The sequence below is a fragment of the Mastigoproctus giganteus genome, chromosome 2 (assembly GCF_048544385.1).
Source record: "Mastigoproctus giganteus isolate SK-2022 chromosome 2, ASM4854438v1, whole genome shotgun sequence".
NCBI classification, from domain to species: Eukaryota; Metazoa; Arthropoda; class Arachnida; order Uropygi; family Thelyphonidae; genus Mastigoproctus; species Mastigoproctus giganteus.
Genome location: NC_143576.1, coordinates 101,359,091 through 101,381,729, shown reverse-complemented (window position 1 = coordinate 101,381,729; position 22,639 = coordinate 101,359,091). Strand labels below are relative to the sequence as shown.

The window sequence follows — 22,639 nt, the reverse complement described above, 5'->3', positions numbered from 1 at the left end:
TACACAGACTAATAGATTAACAGTGGTCGCTGGCAGAGGTGAAAGTGATTCCTGCACTGCTTCTGTTGGAATGAGCAGCAGCCTGGAAAACAAGGTGCAGGGGATTCCAACAGTGGAATCCCCTGCACCTTGTTTTCCACCAAAACGGAACAAGTAAATACATGGCTAAGAATAAGATCAGGTGCATGTATACTTGCGTATACATCAATGCTAAGAGCTTGGCATATAAATTTGATGAATTTGAGGTGTTGGTGAAAACATCAAAAGCAGATATTGGCTGGGATATCAGAGATGTGGTGTCACATAGATATAGGGAAAGCAGAACTGGAATTTGGGTGCAGGAAGGGAGGAGGGGTTATGCTATTAGTTAAGAAACATAAAAATCCAAGAAAGTACAGCCAGTTGACATGGCTGGACAGTGCAGTGTCAAGTCAGTTTGATGTGACATAAGCACTGGGAAAACAAAATTGAGAGTAGGAGTGTGTCATAGGCCTAATGACTCTGATGAGTATAATAAACAACTGTACAGAGAAATTAGTATTATTAGTATTAGTATTAGTAACGGCCGCATGGTGCAAGAAAGCCTATGGCTTATGCTGCACCAGCCAAAAAAAAAAAAAAAAAAAATCCGAACAAAACAATGATAAAAAAAAAATAAATAAATAAATAAATAAATAAAATAAATAACTAAATAATAATAATTAATAAATAAAAAAAATAAAAAATAAATAAATAAAAAGGAAATTAGACCTATCATCCTATGCGCTTACCTTACCCGAAAGTACTATCCAGATACCTTCGAATTTCCCCAAAATGTCGGCCTCTACCACCCATGAAGGCAACTTATTCCAGTAATTTATAACTCGCTGGCTAAAATAAAACTTCCTGCAGTCCAATCTAAACATTTCCCCCCGTAACTTGAATTTATGTCCCCTAGTTCTAGCATCATTTATAATCTTGAAAATTTTGTCCTCATTCATTTTACTGATGCCTCTCGGAGCCTTAAACACCTCAATCAAATCTCCTCTAAGGTGTATAGTTTCCAAACTCTGCAACCCACATATTCAAAGTCTTTCTTCATAAGGACGCCCTTTTGCCGATCTCACCAGGCGAGTTACCCTTCTTTGCACCCTTTCAAGAAGCTCGATGTCTTTCTTTAGGTGCGGTCTCCATACTTGAACATAGTATTCCAAGTGTGGTCTAACATAAGCCTTATATAATGGAATTATCACGTCCCTATCTCTACTTGCAAAAGTTCGATAGATCATCGATAGGACACCATGGGCCTTCCTTGCAACCTGTTTACAATGCTCAGAGAATTTCATGTCTGACCGTATCGTAACACCCAAGTCCCTTTCCTCCAGTACTGGGTTTAGTTGAACTCCACCAAGTGAATAAGTTTTTTTGGGATTACTGTTTCCCAGGTGTAATACCTTACACTTTGTTGGATTAAAGCACAGCTGCCATTTTTCTGACCATTCCTGAAGTCTATCTAGGTCTCTCTGAAGAAGCTCAGCTTGACAGTGATCATTAACTACTCTACCAATTTTAACATCATCTGCAAATTTAGACATCACACCCTCTATCCCTTCATCAATGTCATTTATGAAAATTAAAAACAACAGTGGTCCTAATACTGATCCTTGGGGAACCCCACTTCTTACATCAACCCAATCTGAGGAATAGCCATTTATCACAACCCTCTGCCTCCTGCCCTGAAGCCATCCTTCTATCCATCTAAGGATTTTCCCAGTGATTCCAACCTGTTCCAGCTTATAAAGCAACCGCTCATGTGGGACTGAGTCAAAAGCTTTGCTGAAATCTAAATAAACAAGGTCGAAATTATTCCCTAAATCCAGCTCGTGAGTGACCCTTTCGAAATAGCGAACCAGATTTGTTAAACATGATTTTCCCTTTACAAAACCATGCTGAGTATCCTTGAGAATTTCAATTCGATCCAAATGATCCTGAATTCCACCCTTGATCATTGCCTCCATGATTTTCCCTACTACTGAAGTCAGACTGACAGGTCGATAATTTCCAACTTTACTTTTAGAGCCACCCTTATGTATGGGAGGTACATTTGCACTTTTCCAATCCAAGGGAATCTCCCCAGAGTCTAGTGATGCTTGCACAATTAGCCTCAATGGTTCAATGCACTCACTTGCCGCCTCTCTTAAGATTATAGGGTATATTCCATCAACTCCAGGAGCCTTACTGGTCTGTAGGCTCGAAAGTTTTTTCATTAAATAATCTTGCGAAATTTCAATATCATTAATTACATATTTTTTAACTTCGCTCCCACAATTTCCCATTGCCACAAAAGGCTTTTCATTTGTAAATATCGATGCAAAATAACTGTTGAGTTCATCTGCAACGGCAGCTGGTGTATTTAATACTATCCCCTTTCCCTTACGTAAAGGTCCGATCTGGTTTGTCCTGCTCTTCTTGGCATTTATATATGTGAAGAATTCTTTATCCCCCCTCTTTGCTCTGTTTGCTAGTGATTTCTCATAAACTGCCTTTGCCTGTCGAACCTTTTCTGTGGCTCTATTACACATCACCTTGTAGCTGTTATAGGCTTCAGTTATTTTATTATAGGCTTCAGTTATTTTATTTTATTGCTCTGTAACCTTTCCATGCCACCTTTTTCTGCTCAAGTAATGCGGCAATTTCACTATTCATCCAACTTGGAACTCTTCTCGTGGAGTATTTTTTTAATGGTATATACGCATTCAAGGCATCTGTGATTAATGTTTTAAAAGCGTACCACAGTTCAATTGTATTCATTCTCTGCGCAATATCTACCCAGTTAATAGAGGCCATGTAGTATCTTAAGGCGTCGTAATTTCCTTTTCTGAAATTAAAACCCATTCCTTTGCCTTTTACTAAATAGAGTGGGGCAGTAAGTCAGAGTGTCTTATAATGGTGGATTTTAATTTCCCAGATACTTACGGGAATTTGTGGGTTGATCACTCACATACAAGCAAGGCTTTTGTGGATTTATTGGATGATTGTTTTCTACAGCGGAATGTTCAGGAGGCAACAAGAGGGAGTAATACTCTTCATCTGATTATCAGTAGTGATTCTTCATGCATTAAGAATCTGCATACAAAGGAACCACTAGGTGGCAGTGATCACATTGTGTTGAAGTGGGATTTACTCAAAGAGGAACTATCATCAGAGGTAAAGGGAACAGTTTTTGCTTTAGTAAAGGTGACTATGGTGGTCTGAGACAGTATTCAAATTCTATACAGTAGGACCAACTGATAATGTTACAAGAGAAAATTCAAAATGGGAAGCATTCAAAGAATTAATCTTGGAAGCTACTAGTCTTTTCATACCAACAAGAAATATTGTTCAAGGTTTAGGCCTAAATGGATGTCAGATGAACTAATGAAGCATGTGGCAGAGAAGAAAAATGTGTGGGATACATATAAATTGACAGGTGAAGCCTATGATAGATATAAGCTGGTCTGTAACCAAGTCACAAAGGAGGTTAGGAAGGCAAAAGCAGATTAAGAGAAATCTTTGGCAAAGGATGCAAAGAAAAACAGCCAAGAGTTCTTTACTTATGTAAACTCTAGAAGGAAGAGGATGAATCAGATTGGCTCACTTGATATCAATGGTTCAAATGTTGATGATCCTGCTCAGGTAGCTAACAAACTAAATGAATATTTTGCATCTACATTCACACATGAGGAATTATTCAGAGAGTGGAATGCCAGAGGTGAATTAAACTCTGGTAGTGAGCTAGATGATTTTTTAATAACTGAGAGCAAAGTGGAGGAGAAATTGTTGAAGTGAAGGTAAACCTAAGAAAGGCACCTGGGGGTGGATGAGATCTATCCAGTTATATTTAATTATGAGAGCTTCCTTGGACTAAGGGGAGGTGCCCATGGACTGGAGATGTGCAAATGTGACCCCAAATCACAAAAGAGAATCAAAGGGCAACACAACTAATTAGAGACCTGTTAGTTTAACTTCTGTTTCAGGGAAATTAACGGAGGCACTGGTTAAAGAAGCACTGCAGGATCATCTAGACAAGACTTCAGGTATAGCTCCGACACAGCATGGGTTTGTTAAAGGGAAGTCTTGTCTGACCAATGTGATTGGATACTATGATCACAAAGGAATTGGGTGAAAAGAATAATTTTGATATCATATATTTAGATCTTTGATACTGTTACACATGAAAGACAGCTGCACAAATTGGAGCAGTGTGGCATTGGAGGCAAATTGCTGCTATGGATAAAGGGATGGTTCAGTGGGAGAAGACAGAGAGTGGTAATCAATGGACACTGCTTTTTGTGGACTAATGTTAGTAAAGTCCCCCAGGGTTCAGTGTTGGGTCCATTGTTGTTTTCTGTATTTATTAATCATATTGATAATGCTATATCAAACTTTATGTAAAAGTTTGCAGATGATATGAAGGTTGGCAGGGTTGTTAACAACACTAATGACAATACGTTGCTGCAACAGGATCTAGAAAAGTTGAGCAGAGGGCTGAGAGGTGGCAACTGAAGTTTAATATTGAAAAATGTAAAATACTGCATATGGGAAGCAGTAACATCACAGTAACATATCAACTGTGTGGTACTGCATCAACAGTGGGAAAGAATGAAAATACCTGGGGGTAATTGTGCAGGCAGATATAAAGTTTTTGAGCAGTGCAGACGTTCTGCAAGAGTAGCTCATCGTGTCTTGTCAATAATACACAGGAATTTTTCTAGCAGGGATATACTGATATCTGTGTATAAATTATTAAAATTGTTCTTTGGAATAGGAAATATGTGTAAAAAGAATAGGTGGAATAGGAACAGGGCATGTTTGCCAGGAACAAAAGTAGATGACTTTGTAGAGCAGATATCATATTTTAATGGCACGAAAGGTGATAATGTTATACATGGCACTAATGATATTAAGAGTAGTAGGTCAGAGTACTTACTTAACAAGTACAGGGCATTTTATATTATTTGTATTATTATAGTATACTATTATAAACAATAATATGTAATTAAATTATCTTACCCATGGTGGCTCCCAATGTGTAGAAAAAATGACAGATGGCATATGACAGGTGCCCAGTTTTCTTTTTAATTTTTGAAAAACGTTTTGCGTTTTTTATATTCTGTTTAAACAGTACCAATATTTCATCTTCTCTTAATGGATTATGATACTCATTGCATGTACTTTCAAAATTTTAATAAAAAATTAAAAATTTTAAAACATGTATGCAGTAAAACCTTTTATTTTCAAAAACACACAAAAAAATTAATTCTCCTGAAAATTGCAAAAAATATATTTTAGACGTTAAATAGAAACATCACTCTCTTATTTTCTTTCATTTTCCAGTTTAAAAGACCATTTATATATATATATTACATAATTAATAAAAATAATAGGTTGCAGTGATAAAATGGAATGTCTAAAAAAGAACAAAATAATAATAATAACTAGGGGGTTTTATCCCCTACTCCCTGCGCTTGCTTCTTTTAATAAATTAAAATAATACTTACAGAAGCTTTCGACACTATGTGTGTCTCTACCTCTGCTATGAATACATAAATACATTGCATATGGAAATCAAGAATGGTACTGCGTGGTCATGTTAGTTAAACATAGCACATGACCACGCTTAAACAGAAGCTTGTTTTACCACACCAAAATAAGCTTCTGTTGTGTATTTTAGTATTTATTATGTATTACCACGTAACCTCACATCTCTCTTCACCCATTGGCTGAATAAATATCACTAACAGGAAAATTATTTTAATGTATAGAAAGATATATAAATAATGGATTATGGATCCAGACACTGCTAGTGACAGCAAAAATGTCCAGTAGCCATAATGAAATATAGGCAAATAGTTTAGATAAGTGTATGGGTAGGAGTGCTGACCTGACAGGTGTAGCTACAATGGAAAAAATTAAAAGTATCTGAAAAATAAAAGCAATTACCTAAAAATTTTTTAAATAAAATTAAATGAAAATATATAAATGGTACTTAATGCTGTATGTCCTAAGGTTTTAAGGATTGTGGTATTTATTTATTTTAGTATTATAGTATTTTTTGTTTTTGGTTTTGTTTTTTATTTCTTTTTCTTTTTGGTCTCTATCGGGTCGGCTATGATGTATACATTTGCTTGCTTTTTCAGTCTGCCACATATACATCCTTATAGAAACAGATGCTTTGCTTATTGCTGTGTTTCCTTTGGTTTTGGCTCCCGGCCCTTGATGATGTGGTTAAAATCTTAGGACCAACAGCATTAAGTACCATTTATATTTTTTTGTTTAATTTTATTTATATAATTTTTTAGGTAGTCTTACTTTTCAGGCACTTTTAATTTTTTTCATTATAGCTACACCTGTCAGGTCAGCACCCCTCCTACCCATATGCTTATCTAATCTATTTGGCCTATATATATATATATATATATATATACACGGTCCATTCCGGTTATTTGGGACACATCGGGACTAGTGCACTTTGGCTCGATTAAGCGGCTGCCCCAATTATCTGAAGTTTCACGTAAATAGTTAAAAATACAGTGTACCCCCCTTTACAATTGGTTCACTGTACAATCAAATCACGTTACGACGAACTCAACACAGTAAAGTACCATTCACTATACGATGTGGAGTAAGCGCCGGTCATTGTGATCACGTTTGTGAATTGAATTTTAATTCTATTAAACAGCGATTCTAATTAGCGAAAATAGGAGGAATATTATCCACAGGATATAAAAGCAAAATATATTAACCACAAATTTACCCTTTATTACCTTACCAATTAAAAAATTAAATGATATGTGAAAATCGGAAGAATATACGTGATAATCGGAATAATTAATACATACTGTAATATGTACATACGAACTAGTTGACATTTCTGTTCACTGACATTTGTGGGTAGGGGTTCAAATTTAAAACAGTAAAAAAATAAGCAATCAATAACAAAGAACACAGCACACACAAATTGCAAGTAACACGATACGCGCAAGTGAGAACCGATTGATTGATTGATTTGGTAGTTGTTGGCGCATCGGCTTCTGTGGCCATATTGCACCTCCCAAGGTTTTTGCAGTACTTTGATCCAAGCCCGAGGCGGGAATCGAACCCGCGACCTTTGGGTTGCCAGGCAGGTACTTTACCCACTCGGCTAGCCCGGTCGGCATGAGAACCGAGTAACGAGTTACAAAGCTTTAAAAATAGGAATGAAGGGAAGATCTGAAAATTAATTTTTTTATATGATTGAAGATTTCATGGAAGTGTAAACACATTTCACCATAATAACCCACAGAATTCCAGCTGTCAGCATTATCGCAAATTCAGTAAGATTGAGTTTACTATCTGTTTATGATAGATTTCACTAACAGAAAAGCCCAATAAACAGGTGACTGCTAATTGTTTTTATTGTTTTATGGTTGTGACCTCCAGAATTTCGACCGAACCACGTGGTACCGTCGGAGACAATCGTAGGGTAATCTCCAGTGCTGCAGTCTCCTGCCCCGATTAAACGGCATGCTGTCCCAATTAAGCGAAGTAAACCCTGGCTATTTTCTCGATTGGTTTCTGTTTTTTAAGATTTGTCCCAAATAAACGGCTGCCCCGATTAACCAGTGGCCCAAATAACCGGAATCCACTGTATGACCAGCAAGCCGTTATTCAAATCGAAGCAACTGCAGGTGAGCTACAGCACACAATATAAAAAACACCTGATAATGAGCTCCATTAATCAGTGTTACTCTTGTTCTTCAGATGGGAAAGGCAGCGAACTTAAGTGAGTTTGACAAAGACCAAATTGTAATGGCTAGACAACTGGGTCAGAGCATATCCGAAACAGCACGGCTGGTGGGATGCTCACGGTCAGCTGTGGTTAGTACCTACCGAATATGGTCCGAGGAGGGAAAACCGACGAACCACCGGCAATGTGTTGGGCAACCATGGCTCATTGATGCTCGAGGTGAGCAAAGGCTCTCCCAGATGGAACGTGGCAACAAGAAGGGCGACTATGGCACAACTCACCTGTAATTAGAATACTGGTGACAGGAGTAATGTGTCATAACACAAAGTACATTGAACCCTGCTGAAAATAGAGCTGCGTAGCTGGCCGCTCCGAGTGCCCGTGCTAACCACAGTTCACTGGCAACAGCACCTACAATGGGCATGCGAGCACTGAAACTGGAACTTGAGTGATTGGAAGAAGGTCGTCTAGTCCGATGAATCCCATTTCCTGTTGCACCATGTGGGCGGCTGTGTACGTGTGCATCATTTACATGGAGAAGTCATGGCACCTGAATGCACTGTGGGACAAAAACAAGACGGTTGTGGCAGTGTCATGCTTTGGGCGATGTTCTGCTGGGATACCCTGGGTCCATTCATCCATGCGTTGGGCACACTGATGTCTACCACCTACCTAAACATCATTGCTGACCACGTACACCCTTTCATGGCAACGGTCTTCCCCTCTGGTGTTGTCGTCTTTCAGCAGGATAATGTGCCATGCGACACCGCCCGGATTGTTCATCCAGGCGGTGGCGCATGACTGGTTCGTGGAATATGAGAAAGACTTTCCAGGTATTGCCCTGGCCTCCAAATTCCGCAGACATCAATCCCATTGAGCATCTGTGGTTTGTGTTGGAACAGCAACTCTGATTTGCGGCATCTCAACCACGGACCTTACAGGAGTTAAAGGATCTGCTGGTTACGTGTTGGTACCAGATACCACAAGACGCATTTAGAAATCTTGTAGCATCCATGCCTTGCCGGGTACAAGCTGTTTTGGCTGCACGTGGAGGACCAACATCATATTAGGTAGGTTGTTATAATGTTTTGGCTCATCAGTGTGTATATATATATTTTTTGTTCAATTTTATAATTTAGTTAATTTTAATTTAAACTATCTGTAGGGAATAAGGTGTGAACAAGACATGACTAAGAGACTAGTAATATAATACTGATCTTAGTCTGTTAGTCATGTCGTGTTCACACCTTATTCCCTACAGATACAGTCCATTCTGGTTATTTGGGACACATTGGGACTAGTGTATTTTGGCCCGATTTAGCAGCTGCCCCAATTATCCGAAGTTTTACGTAAATAGTTAAAAATACAATATATTCCCCCCCCCTTTGCAACTGGTTCACTGTACAATCAAATCACGTTACGACGAACTCAACATAGTAAAGTACAGTTCACTATACGATGTGGAGTAAGCACCGGTCATTGTGATCACGTTTGTGAATTGAATTTTAATTCTATTAAACAGCGATCCTAATTAGCAAAATTAGGAGGAATATTATCTACAGGCTATAAAAGCAAAATACATTAAGCACAAATTTACCCTTTATTACCTTACCAATTAAAAAATTAAATGATACGTGAAAATCGGAAGAATATACGTGATAATCGGAATAATTAATACATACTGTAATATGTACATACGAACTAGTTGACATTTCTGTTCATTGACATTTGTGGGTGGGGGTTAAAATTTAAACCAGTAAAAAGATAAGCAGTCAATAACAAAGAACACGGCACACACAAATTGCAAGTAACACAATACGTGCAAGTGAAAACCGAGTAACGAGTTACAAAGCTTTAAAAATAGGAATGAAGGGAAGATCTGAAAATTAATTTTTTTATATGATTGAAGATTTCATGGAAGTGTAAACACATTTCATCATAATAACCCACAGAATTCCAGCTATCGGTATTATCGCAAATTCAGTAAGATCGAGTTTACTGTCCGTTTATGATAGATTTCACTAACAGAAAAGCCCAATAAACAGGTACAGGTGACTGCTAATTGTTTTTATTGTTTTATGGTTGTGACCTCCAGAATTTTGACCAAACCACACGGTACCGTTGGAGACAATCGTAGGGTAATATCCAGTGCTGCGGTCTCCTGCCTCGATTAAACAGCAGGCTGTCCCAATTAAGTGAAGTAAACCCTGGCTATTTTCTTAATTGGTTTCTGTTTTTTTAAGATCTGCCCCAAATAAACGGCTGCCCCGATTAACCAGTGGCCCAAGTAACCGGAATCCACTGTAGTTTAAATTAAAATTAACTAAATTATAAAATTTAACAAAATATTTTCATGTATGTATAAAGCCTAATTGACTATGTACAATAGCCTTAACATTGCACATATTTATCCTATTACAGTTATATTAACACTACATCATTTTCAGACAATAGTATGAAACTCAGTTTTTAGTTTCTTCTATTATCACATTTATTTTCAAATTTGGCATGCTTCACAGTGTGCAAAATTTGAAGCTATCTATCTTGCTTTCCACAGAGTATTGGCCATTTGGAAAGAATAATGGGTTTCAATTTCCCATCTTTATTTGGACCAATGGGGGATGCACCTGCATCCCCCGTTGTTTTTGATGTGTTTTGAAAGATTTATTATTGTATTCTGTGAATACAATAATAAATCTTTCAAAAACATCTAGGGTGCAGATGTCTATTGAAATAGTTGAAGAAGAAAAACAAGTAACCTGAAACTTTAAACAAATACATTGTCAGCACTTTTCCAGTACCATGCTACTCTTCAAGCAAAAAATCAAATAGTTGCGAAGATTATGTTCCCTCAGAGGGTCTCTTGCACAATTTTTGTAAATAAAAAAAAAAAATCACTTCAGAAACCATTGCAGTAAAAATTTGACTATATTTGGGAAGGTAGAAAAAATTTCAGATTTTTAAATCATCGACTAATAGTATATGCAGGAATAATCGTTATTTTTGAGGATTACCTGTCAGTTGACCAGCCACTGAGTTAATGTTTCTGTAACATTTACAAGTTTCATTTTGCCACTGAGTTAACGTTTCTGTCACATTTACAAGTTTCATTTTGCAATTATACAAAAAAATTTATTTCAAAACCATCCTGGATAATTGTGACAAGTTTTTAATAAAACTCAGCAAAATTATATTTTATAAACACTTTAGCATTTAAAATGCATAACTATTTAATAGGAAACAATGTTTTAAATTTTGTAAGCAGTTAGTAATTTTTCTGGAATTTCACCTATAAGAAACAGTTTTGCTTTTAACTAGAAAATTAAGTGGATGTTTGTAACAGTTCAATGACACTTTGAGCACTACAATAAGTGACTTACTGGTGGACCTGCAGCACCTGCATCCCCCGTTGGTCCTATTTCGCCCATTGGTCCCTGAAAGATAATATTAATATTCAAATAAAATAGCAATATTGTTTCATGTAAAATTTTTATATAGCTTTAAAAATAGGTAAATAATTAAACAAACAAACAAACAAACAAACAAACAAACAAACACACACACACACACACACACACACACACACACACACACACACACACACACACACACACACACACACACACACACACACACACACACACACACACACACACATATATTCTTTTATACTCCATAGGTCAGAGGAGCTTACAACTAATCTCAAAGGCAAGTATTATTACTAGACTCTACACTAATATACGTACATTATTATTAAAGTACAGATATAGAATATTCAAAAGAAAGGAAGGAAAATTAATCACACTAGACAACCAATTTTAAACTTATGATTTATTTTTATTATTATTTTTTTCACTCTCAACATATGACACATCTCATGAATTTTGATATTAGATATTGTCTAGTCTAATCGGATATTGCCTAGCACACACACATTTTTGAAAGAAATGCAGGTTGTGCTTATTGAAATTTTTAATAAAATTTTTAATAAGTATTATAGTAAGCAGAGTAAAAATACAGTCAATTATTTTTATTTATTTATTTTATTTTAGCGTTTTCTTTTGTAATGATCAGGAGCCTCTTTGATTAATGGTTAAAACAATAGTCTGCCAGCATACTGGGCTTCACCATGATTGGTTGGCTCTCTCCACAACATAGGAAGAGCAAACTTTGTTTATGGCAGTGATATTTTATATTTATTTTTAACCAAACTCTTAGATGCAAAGTGCAATTAGTGCAACATATATGCCTATCTCTTCTCCTGATCACTTTATCTGCAGCCAAAATAAATTTTGGCTGCAAATAATGTTCATATGTTTTCTTTAATAAGGGCATTATAGACTGTGTGAGATTTAATTATGTAAACGAGGCACACACATAACAAAAATACACTGACATGACATTTCAAAAGCATGTTCAACTGCAATTAACACCAAAAACTTTTAAAAAAAGAGCACTATTATATAACAACATTAACCCATGTACTTATAACTACAAGTGATTGACCCATGTGAGAAGTTTTATTTATATACTAATCGGACTTGCAGTGAGTAGGCGAGGCAGAATAATCTAGAAATTGCCAGAAACACCACTGCAACAAGAACTTAGAAAAACTCCTGACTCCAGAACTCCTCTTCAGCAGTTCAATAAATATAAACAGATAGACCAAAATTTAAGTATGTGAAACCAAAAATATGTGAAAATATGTGAAACCTAAAGTATGTGAAACCACTAGGAAAAAAACATGCTTCACATTCAATATCATCATTAAAAAGGACACTAAGTCCACCATAGTTCTATTGAAAAATAACTGTTGTTCAGTGTTATACTGGAATAACAGTGATAACTTATGTAGTATTGCCTATAGAGATTGAGATAGAATGCCTTAAAGAAATATCACTTCTAATCAGGAGAAGCTGTTTTGTAAAATATAAACTTCCAGAACAGTGAAAAAGTTCCTCACTCCCCCATCCAGGAAAGAGTTGGAGGAGGTGCCAATATATCACCAGGAGATCACCAATGACAAACTGCATACTGATAACACTAGCCAACAAAAAATATTTTTTGTCATATCTCCGCAATGAAAATATGTGATTCTGGAGGAAATGAACGTGTTGATTGTGAAAATCACCATAAAAGGTCTTTATCACTTCTACATCAAAAGATGTTAAAATAAAGGGATATATATATATATATATATATAATTCAAGTGTTTATAATTCAACTGTTTATGTTTGGAGGATAGATTTATAACCCGGAGAATGTCACGATTATTTAATACTTGGAAAACCTTGGCACAGCCAACAAAAATTCTCACCAAAAACACTAAGTTTACTCTCTTCATATTGTAAATTGTTGCATCAGAATTTGAACCTAAGAACTATAGGTAGAAGTCTGATTATGTTTATCACAAGAAAATTGAGGCCAGAATCGATTGCTAAAATTAAGACAATTAGCTGATATCTTGTTAAATTAAATCAGTAATATGTCATACATTACTGGCTAGATTATGCGAAATTACCATATTTTGGTATTAAAAATTAACTCCTTCAATTTTTAATAACTGTGATGTGATGTGAAACTATCATGTTCAGCTGCTATTGATTTTCGAAATCTATGCATAAAAATAACAATAGTCTTCTCCATAGGCAAAGACTATTGTTACTAATTCAAGGAAGTGCAATACCATGGCTTGTTGTGAAGGTATTCCCAATATGAGATATAATTAAAACAATACATTAAAACTACCTTGGTAGTATAAATGATGTGTGTGCATTAACCCATACTTAATGCACATGCATTATTTGCCCATAACTTAATTTGAATTCTTACCAGTTTCAACCACATTATTAAAATCATTATGGATTGCTAGATCTCTTCTGAAAAAAAAAAAAAAAAAAAAAAAAAAAAAAAAAATCACAAGGTATATGGGTGAGCATAGTTGCAAGGTGGAATTTGATGAAGAAAAACAAAACCCATTTTTTTTAGAAAAACAATATAAATTGTATCATAAAAAGAGAGAAAAAAAAAGGAGGAAAAAAAAAAAAAGATTGTAATAATTTACAAAGATTTTAGTAAACACACATATGAGTCTTCTAAAACTAAGGTAGCCACCTTCTTAAAATTAGTCTCTCTCTCTCTCTCTCTCTCTCTCTCTCTCTCAATGTGCTTAAAGCAAATAGGAATAGGTCTGCAAAAAAGTGAACATTAAATAATATATTGAAAGTACATTAAATCATTTGAATAGTTTTTGTTTCATGCAGAAAGTTTTTGTTTCATGCATAAATATAATATATTTATTATATATTAATCTATTTTAATATAAAGGGGTTTACTTATGCATGGGTTAACGCACACACATCATTTATACTACCAAGTAGTTTTAATGTATTGTTTTAATTACATCTCATATTGTGAATACCATCACATCAAGTTGCCATGGTATTGCACTTCCTCGAATTAGAAACACTTCACCTATGGAGCAGACTATTGATATTTTTATGCATAGAATTCGAAAATCAACATGATAGTTTCATATCACCCCTACATATATACTGCTGAGACCTCCTCCATCATAGCTGCCAGACCGAAGGAAGTAAGATTATACACTATGAATTATTCTGGAAGCCTGTTAAAGCATTAAAAATAGGTTTGGTACACTGGAATATCTAGCAGCTGGCCTCTAAAAACAGCTGCTGGCCTCTAGCAGCAGCCTTCAACAAATTGAATTTATCTTCAAAATATAAGGAATAGCGGCTCTCACCATGATGTCCACCATAACCTCAAAAGGCATGACCCATACTGTATGATAAAAGAAATAAGGACATGATGGAGCTTTGTTCTAGAGACTGAACATGATATTCACCACTTCAAAGCTTCCAATAAGCAAGTGGTGGAATTCCCCTAGTGATAAGAGCCATCTACCACCTAATACATAGTGACAAAGAAGGTTAGCCATAATGCAGAATGGAATCATTTCCTCTGGATGGAAATGATACCACACCTCAACTCCTGGTTATGTTGATTCACACCTTTGTGTTCACCTCCACTATATCAGGCATTGTATATGTTTAGACCCTACTTTGAAATATGCCCTTTTATTAATAGTCCCATCACTGTGAAGGCAAATTCAAAAGAAGGCGTTCAGCTGCTATAGAACAGCTGAACGCTCTCTTATGAATTTGCTGAGATTCAGCCCACTTAACTAACAAATGGGACAAATAGCTGCATCAGCATTTCAGACTCCTGAATAGCAGCCTTTAATGATATATCTGAAAGAATACCTATTACAAACCTCAAAATTAAAAAATTAAATCGTAAAATTAAATAATCTAGGGTCATGAATCTGTGTCCAGAACCAGGCGATGAGAGGCTTTAAATGTGCCGATTCTCATAAACACTATTTGGTGCCAGGCATAGCATGCAAAATTTTGGACTCTGATGTTATGGATATAGTAGTCACAGAGTATCATGAAATTATCACGAAAGGGCCTTGTGTACTGGGGTCCATAGTAAAGAGAAAAATACAGTATAACCCAGTGAATGTATTTAATAACACAAATATACAGTAGAAGCTTTTGAGGCTGACGAGTCTCTTTATTAACTAATAGATTGAAATTTGAATACAACTGATATAGTTATGCATGCAATGATCTGAGAGTGAAGTCACGTTATTCAAGCTGGTTTCCTATTTTTGTCACACGGACATGCACTGTTTTACTCCAGCGTTTATCGAGGTGTAGAATGGTTGTCTCAAGGATGGGGTGCATTCTCATGCCTTTGCAGCGGTTTATGGCCTTCGGATTGTTTAATATATTAAGTGACTCTAGACATGCGTGGTGGCGAAAGTGTTGCGAGTGGTCCACTATTTCGAAGTCACGTTTGGGATCGAGATCGTGGTTGGTGGCCCAAAAATGTTCCACGACTGCAGACTAGTCAGTTTCGGCAAGCCGGATTGCTCTGTCATGCTCCATAAGGCGATCTTGAAGATGTCTTGATGTCTCACCTATGTAGCAGTTGTCACAGTCTCTGCAGGTGATGCGGTACATTACATTTCTGCGTGAAAGAGGTGTGACAGGGGTCTTCACACTGGAGACAAGCGAACGTAGGTTTCTGCAGGGAAGCTGTACGCATTTGATGTTGTAACTTCTGAGGATTTTTGAGATCCGACCTGACACGACTGGATAGTAGGGAATGTAGGCGGATTGTATACTGTCTTGGTTCGGGGGTCTTGGGTGGGATGCGAGTTCTTGTGCTTGTAATAGGCATCTGTCTAGCACATGGGATGGATATCCACATTTTATCAGGTCTGTCCTCACATGGGAAATCTCATTGCATCTGATTGCATCAGTGCTGGAATAGCTCCAAGCCCTGGAGAATAGGGTGCGGGCAGTGCTGTTGAGATGACTGGGTGCATGGCCAGATCTGTAGTTTGTAAATTGTCCGCACCACATAGGTTTATGGTATACCGAAGTCTCTAGACGTGGGCCTACGCATTGCACTAAGACATCCAGGAATGGGAGCGCCTCATTGATTTCTAACTCTAGAGTAAACTGTATGAAATTAGACAGGGAATTAAGGTATTCTAGTAATGCTGTTTCAGAGCCACGTGGTGTTACAGTGAAAATATCGTCAACGTATCTGCACCATGTTGTAATAGGTACAGGTGGGTTCGGGTGTATCTGCTCCTCTAAATCTTCCATGGCGATGTTGGCAGGGGCACCCATGGCAGTGCCATGCACTTGTTGGTAGGTTGAATCCTCAAAGGTGAAGATGCTGCTTGATAAGCAGATGTCATCAATGGATAGTGATGTTCTGGTTGGAAGGCTTAAGTTGTTTTCGAGGAGCCTCCTGGCGCAGAGTATGGCCTGTTGGACGGGAATTGAAGTGAATAATGAGACCATATCAAATGATGCCATGATGGAGCTGTCAGGAATTGAAAGGTCTTTAATGAGGTGGGTGAATTCGCCGCTATTTTTGACGGTGTGTGTGGTATTTCCCACAAGAGGTGAGAGGAGGCGCGCAATATGCTTGGATAGTTCATACATTGGGGCATTGCAGCATGATACTATAGGTCTGAGGGGAATACCTGGTTTGTGCGGATCTTTGGCAATCCATAGAATTGCGGCAATTGGCAGCCGGTGGCATGTAGAAGACGCTGAGTTGTAGTCGAGATTTTCTTATTTTTAAACCATGTGTTGACGAGTTTATTAACATGTGTCTCAAGACGTTTCAAGATCTTAATGGGTGGATCAGACAGAGGTTCATATACATTTGGGTCTAGTAGTAGGGCCAGGGCTTTCTCTCGGTAGGCTGATCGGTCTAATACAGCAGTCCGGTGCCCTTTATCACCAGGAAGTACAACGATGGTGTTGTCTTTTCTTATAGATGATAGGGCGGTATGTTGACGATGGTTAAGGTTTGAGTAAGTTTGCCGAGTGCTGCGGCAGTCCTGAAACGGATCTCATTGGCAGTTTCTTAGGGAAGGTTGGTAATACTGGCTTCTACCCATAGCAAGCTGTGTGACTGGAGGTTTAGATGGTACGACGGCGAACTTCATGCCGCTGGATAAGACATTGAGCTGTTCAGTGGATAGTTGTTTGCTGCTTAGGTTCAAGACGAAGGAAGTTGCGTCATTGTGCTCACCTTTGAGGAGTTAGCTTTTCTGCTTAAGTTTATGAATTTGCGCTGTTGGCGTAAACGGTAGGTATCAGAGATCTGATTAGCTCGATGACAGATGGTATGTACAAGGTTCGTAAATATGATAGGCGAGATCTTACCTTGCAGTTGTTGTAAGAGTCTGGACTTGTTGTAGTCAGCGCTCTTGCTTGCACGGTGGAGATGGGTTATCTACAATTTTAATGTTTGTAGACTGAAGCTGAAACAGGCATGTTCCATACGAGAGTTGTGGAATGGGGCTCTGTAGTGGAACCCTTTAGGGATTATCCGCTTGCTTTTGCACCTATGTGCAATGCGTAGATGGACTTCTGTAATTGCATACAATCATTGAAGACATTGCAGCCGTAAAGGGAACGTATTATCACGAGAGAGCCTTGTGTACTGGGGTCCATAGTTAAGAGAAAAATACAGTATAACCCAGTGAATGTATTTAATAACACAAATATACAGTAGAAGCTTTCGAGGCTGACGAGTCTCTTTATCAACTAATAGATTGAAATTTGAATACAACTGATATAGTTATGCGTGCAGTGAGCTGAGAGTGAAGTCACGTTATTCAAGCTGGTTTCCTATTGTTGTCGCATGAACATGCGCTGTTTTATTCCAGCGTTTTTCGAGGAGTAGAATGGTTGTCTCCAGGATGGGGTGCATTCTCATACCTTTGCAGTGGTTTATGGCCTTCGGATTGTTTAATATATTAAGTGACTCTAGCCATGCGCGGTGGCAAAAGTGTCACCACCGCCATTGCAGAATATATAAAAATAATGACAATACAAGTTGTCATAAACACAAAAACTGTTTTGAGAACTGTTGTAATGGGTGTAGGTGATAATTCTGTACCAACTGCATTGATATTATATATTATTAAAGGTTAGATTTAAATATTGGAATTGTGACAGTTGCCTGACAGAAGTGCAGTATGGTAATGTAAAAGCTAGCCTGAAAGAAATCAGGGCAAGCACAAAAAGAAAGTTCTGAATATAAGATTAAAACAGTAGAATAACTTCCAATGAGAGCATAAATATTTTTCTAAATGAAGAGCAAAAATATAATGTATGATAATACTTGGTAAGACTCTTTTGTCTTAAAACTGGAATGATTCAGACTCCTGAACCCTTACGGTTTCCAGTTTTTGGGACTTTGTAGTCTACATATTAATTTAATAATTATAATTTCCATAATATGGAAATTAAAATTTTTAAATTAATTAATAAATGTGCTAAAAGAATTATAATTATTAAGTAACAGATTAAAACAATTGTGCTAAGATCTCTGAATACTTTTAAACCATACACTATATGAAAATATTATTAATTCAGAATGAAACAGAAAACTGTCAGATTATGCAACTTGGATTGCAGGTGAAACTAATAAAGATTCACTTAGATTACATGCTGAAAGTAAGTAAAGATATATATTACTAAAACAAATAAAATTATTAAATTATTACACAATCAGTAGTAATTAATCACAATCAGCATCATCAGCCATTTTCAATTCACTGCAGGATGAAGGCCTCTCCAGCAACTTTCCAGTTACTTCTGTTTTGTGCAATGGCCATCCATTTACTACCCACAAACTCATGAATTTCATCTGTCCATTTCCGTTGTTGTAGTAGTAGTAGTAGTGGCATGTGATGCAAGAAAGCAAATGATGAGCTTATGCACCATCAGCCAAAAAAAAAAAAAAAAAAAAATCACACCATTCCTTCCAAATGCCTGTCCAGTTCCTCCTTAAATTTATTCAACCTATCAACTTCCACAACGACAGATGGAAGTTTGTTCCAGCAATTAACCACCCGCTGGCTAAAGGCAAATTTCCGCACATCTATTCTACATCTGTCTTTTCTTAATTTGACAGATGTAGAATAGATGTGCGGAAATTTGCCTTTAGGTTTTCAGGTTGCCTTCCAGGTTTTCTTCTAGCTCCTCTTGGGTACCATTCTGTTATTTTCTTAGTCCATCTGTCATCATGTCTTCGAGCTATGTGTCCTGCCCAAGACCATTTTAGTTCTTTAGTTTTAGTCCTTTACTTGAGTTTGCTGCCTAATTCATGTGTTTCTCTACTTATCTAACAGTCTGATTCCCAATATAATTTATTCTATTCTTCGCTGTGTAGTTCTCAGCTTCTCTTCCATTCTTTTGGTGAGTGCCCAAGTTTCACTTCCATAAGTCATGTTGGGGAGTATACACTGGTTCATTATTTTACGTTTCAGACAAATTGGGATATTGCTCCTCAGTATGTGACTATATTACCTGATGCTATCCATCCAAAATTTATTCTCCTCTTGACTTCCAGCCATTTATCATTATTACAGCTAATGACTTGTCCCAGATAAGTATATGACTCCACCTTTTCAATTACTGCCCCTTCAATCATTATATCCATTTCTGTGGCATACTTGTTCATCATTACTTTTGTTTTAGCCATATTCATCTTTAGTCTAAAATCCTTACTAACTCTGCATAACTGATTAAGATTTTCCTCTAATTCTTTGGGATTGTGGCTTATGACCACAATGTCATCTGCAAATCATAAATGGTTTAGGTACTCTCCATTCACATTGACTCCTTTCTGCGATCAGTCTAATCTGAAAGCTTCCTCAAGGGCAGCAGAAAACAACTTCAGAGATATTGTGCCTCCTTGTCGAACTCCTTTTTCAATTTTAAATTTACTACTGTCTTTGACTAGTCTAATAAAGGAGATAGCATTCTCATATATTTTCTTCAAAATCATAATATATGGGGGTATCTATGCCCTGTCTTTCCAGTGCCCGAAACATTGCCTTATGCTGTATAGAGTCAAATGCATTTTCATAATCCACAAATGCCAGGCATAATGGTGTTTTATATTCATTTGCTTTCTCAATTAGCTGTGATATTATGTGAAGGTGATCCATAGTTGAGAATCCTGTCCTAAAACCAGCTTACTCTTTCAGTTGATTTTCAACAAGTATTCTTTCTAATCTGTTAGTAATGTCTTGTGAACAACTTGTAGATGTGGGATAACAAGCTAATTGGTCTATAATTTCCAATTTCTGATTTAACTCCTTTCTTATGCAGCAAAACTATGATTGCATTATTCCACTCCTTAGGCATCAAACCTTTTCTAATGCATTTTGTGAAGAGTGTTGCCAGTTTTTGTGTCATGTCTCTTCCTCCCAATTTTAACAACCCTACAATAACTTCATCTTCCCCTGGGGCTTTCTGATTCTTTATTTTCTTCAACGCATGTTCTATCTCATCAGGAAGGATATCAGGTGTGTTGTATCAGGTGAGGGGTCGTTTCGAAAAATCAGAGCCGGTCTCCCGAGGAAGATAGTAGAGCAAGTGGCGCTGTCCCCTGTATGGCTGCCACAAGAGAAGGGCAAGACCATCCAGCCACACCAACTAGAAGTGCTTCCTGCACAACTGCGTTAGTGACCACCCAGGAAGAGAGAAAATGCCACACATGAAGTGGAGCATCGAAATGAATACGTACATCATGCAAGCATACTACGAAATAACGAAGCTGGAGACCGATATGACAACTTACAGGGTGAGACTACATACCAAGTGGCTGGAATGATTCATGGATATTCAGGTCACAGAACAGCGAATAGCAGACCAGAGAAGGACCATCATCACGAAGAACCTGGTAGCTTCTGCAACCTTGGAAAAAATCAAACAGGACGTGGGTGATCAACTACAAAAGATAAAGAATATGGAACCAGAGGAGAAAGAGCAAAAAGAAATACAACCCACAGCAGGTGAAGTGGAAAAAGACAAGGTAATGGTATCCAGAATAGAGGACGAGTGGAAGAATGCCATAACAGAATAGAGGACGAGTGGAAGAATGCCATAACAGAATAGAGGACAAGTGGAAGAAGGCCATAACAGAATTGGAAGGAATGTACCCCACAAAGACTCATATGATAGCAAAGCAGAGGCCAAATAGAACCTTGTGAAGAGTCACAGACCAACTCAATCAGCACATAATACCGCATTACCTCGACAGCAATGGTGCAACACTGGAGGCCATCCACACAGCCATGTATTGTGCTGCAGTAGCAGCCATGAGAATTAATGGAAGAGAAACAAGAGACCAGCAGCAGAAGAACCAAAAACAGAAGGAATCACCAGCTTGGGAAAGAAGACTTCAGCAGAAATTAGAAGAATTAAGATTCAATATAGGCCAATTGACCCAGTACCAATGGGGTAAGAGGAGTAAGAAATTAATTGGAAAAGTGAAGAGCATCCTCGGGAGCTTCCACAGCAAACATAAGACAAAAAATCAGAGAATAGGAGAGTACTTGGACACATTGAAGCAGAACCTCCTTGCACTCAGCAAGGGACTACACCTATACAAGGAGAGCTCCCAGAGGAAAATAAACAACCGAATCTTTGATGAGGACCAAAGAGGCTTCTACAGGGAGTCTCAGAGAAGATGGGAAAGAAGGGAACGGACCACCTGAGCAGAAGGTGATTGAGGAGTTCTGGGGAAACATATGGAGCAGGGAAGTAAGACATAACAGCCAAGCCTCTGGATAGAATTAGAACTCAAGAAAACAAAGGATGTATAAGAAATGAGAGGTGTGGGAGATTCGGGAAAAAGAAAACAGACGATCAAGAACTCTCACAACTGGGGAACTCCAGGAATAGATAACATCCACAACTACAGGTACAAGAAGCCTGGAAGAGTTTTTGCTTTCATAAAGGTGGTCTGATTACAGTGATCTCAGATAGTTTTTAAACATCTACTGCAACTATCAGCAAATTCTAAATGGGAAGTATTCAAGGAATTAATTGAATGAAAAGCCTAGTGGCTTTTCATTCAACTAAGAAATACCATTCAAGGTTTATGCCTAAATGGAGGTCGGATGAACTAATGGGACTCATAACAGAGAAGAAAAATGCATGGGATGCATATTATGAGAAATCCTTGGCAAAGGATGCAAAGAAAACCAGAAAAGAGTTCTTTACCTATTTAAACTCAAGAAGGAAAGGGATGAATCAGATTGGTCCACTGGATGTTGATGGTTCAACAGTTGAGGATCCTGCTCAGGTGGCTAACAATCTAAACGAGTATTTTGCATCTACATTCACACATGAGGAGTTTATTCAGGAAGGGGAATGTCGTAGGTGAAGTAAACATTGGCAGTGAGCTAGATGATTTTCTAATAACTGAGAGGAAAGTGGAGGAGAAATTGTTAAGGATAAACATAAAAAAGGCACC

At 37.4% G+C, this 22,639-nt stretch overlaps 1 protein-coding gene across 1 annotated transcript in view; it reads right to left on the bottom strand.

Moving 5' to 3' along the window:
* LOC150089465 (uncharacterized) overlaps positions 1-22,639 on the bottom strand; it is a 1,372,165-nt gene that overhangs the window by 628,194 nt on the left and 721,332 nt on the right. The window contains exon 34 of the mRNA XM_090389992.1: positions 11,128-11,181. Within this exon, the coding sequence (XP_090246118.1) occupies positions 11,128-11,181 (54 nt within the window). The remainder of the gene's footprint in view (positions 1-11,127; positions 11,182-22,639) is intronic.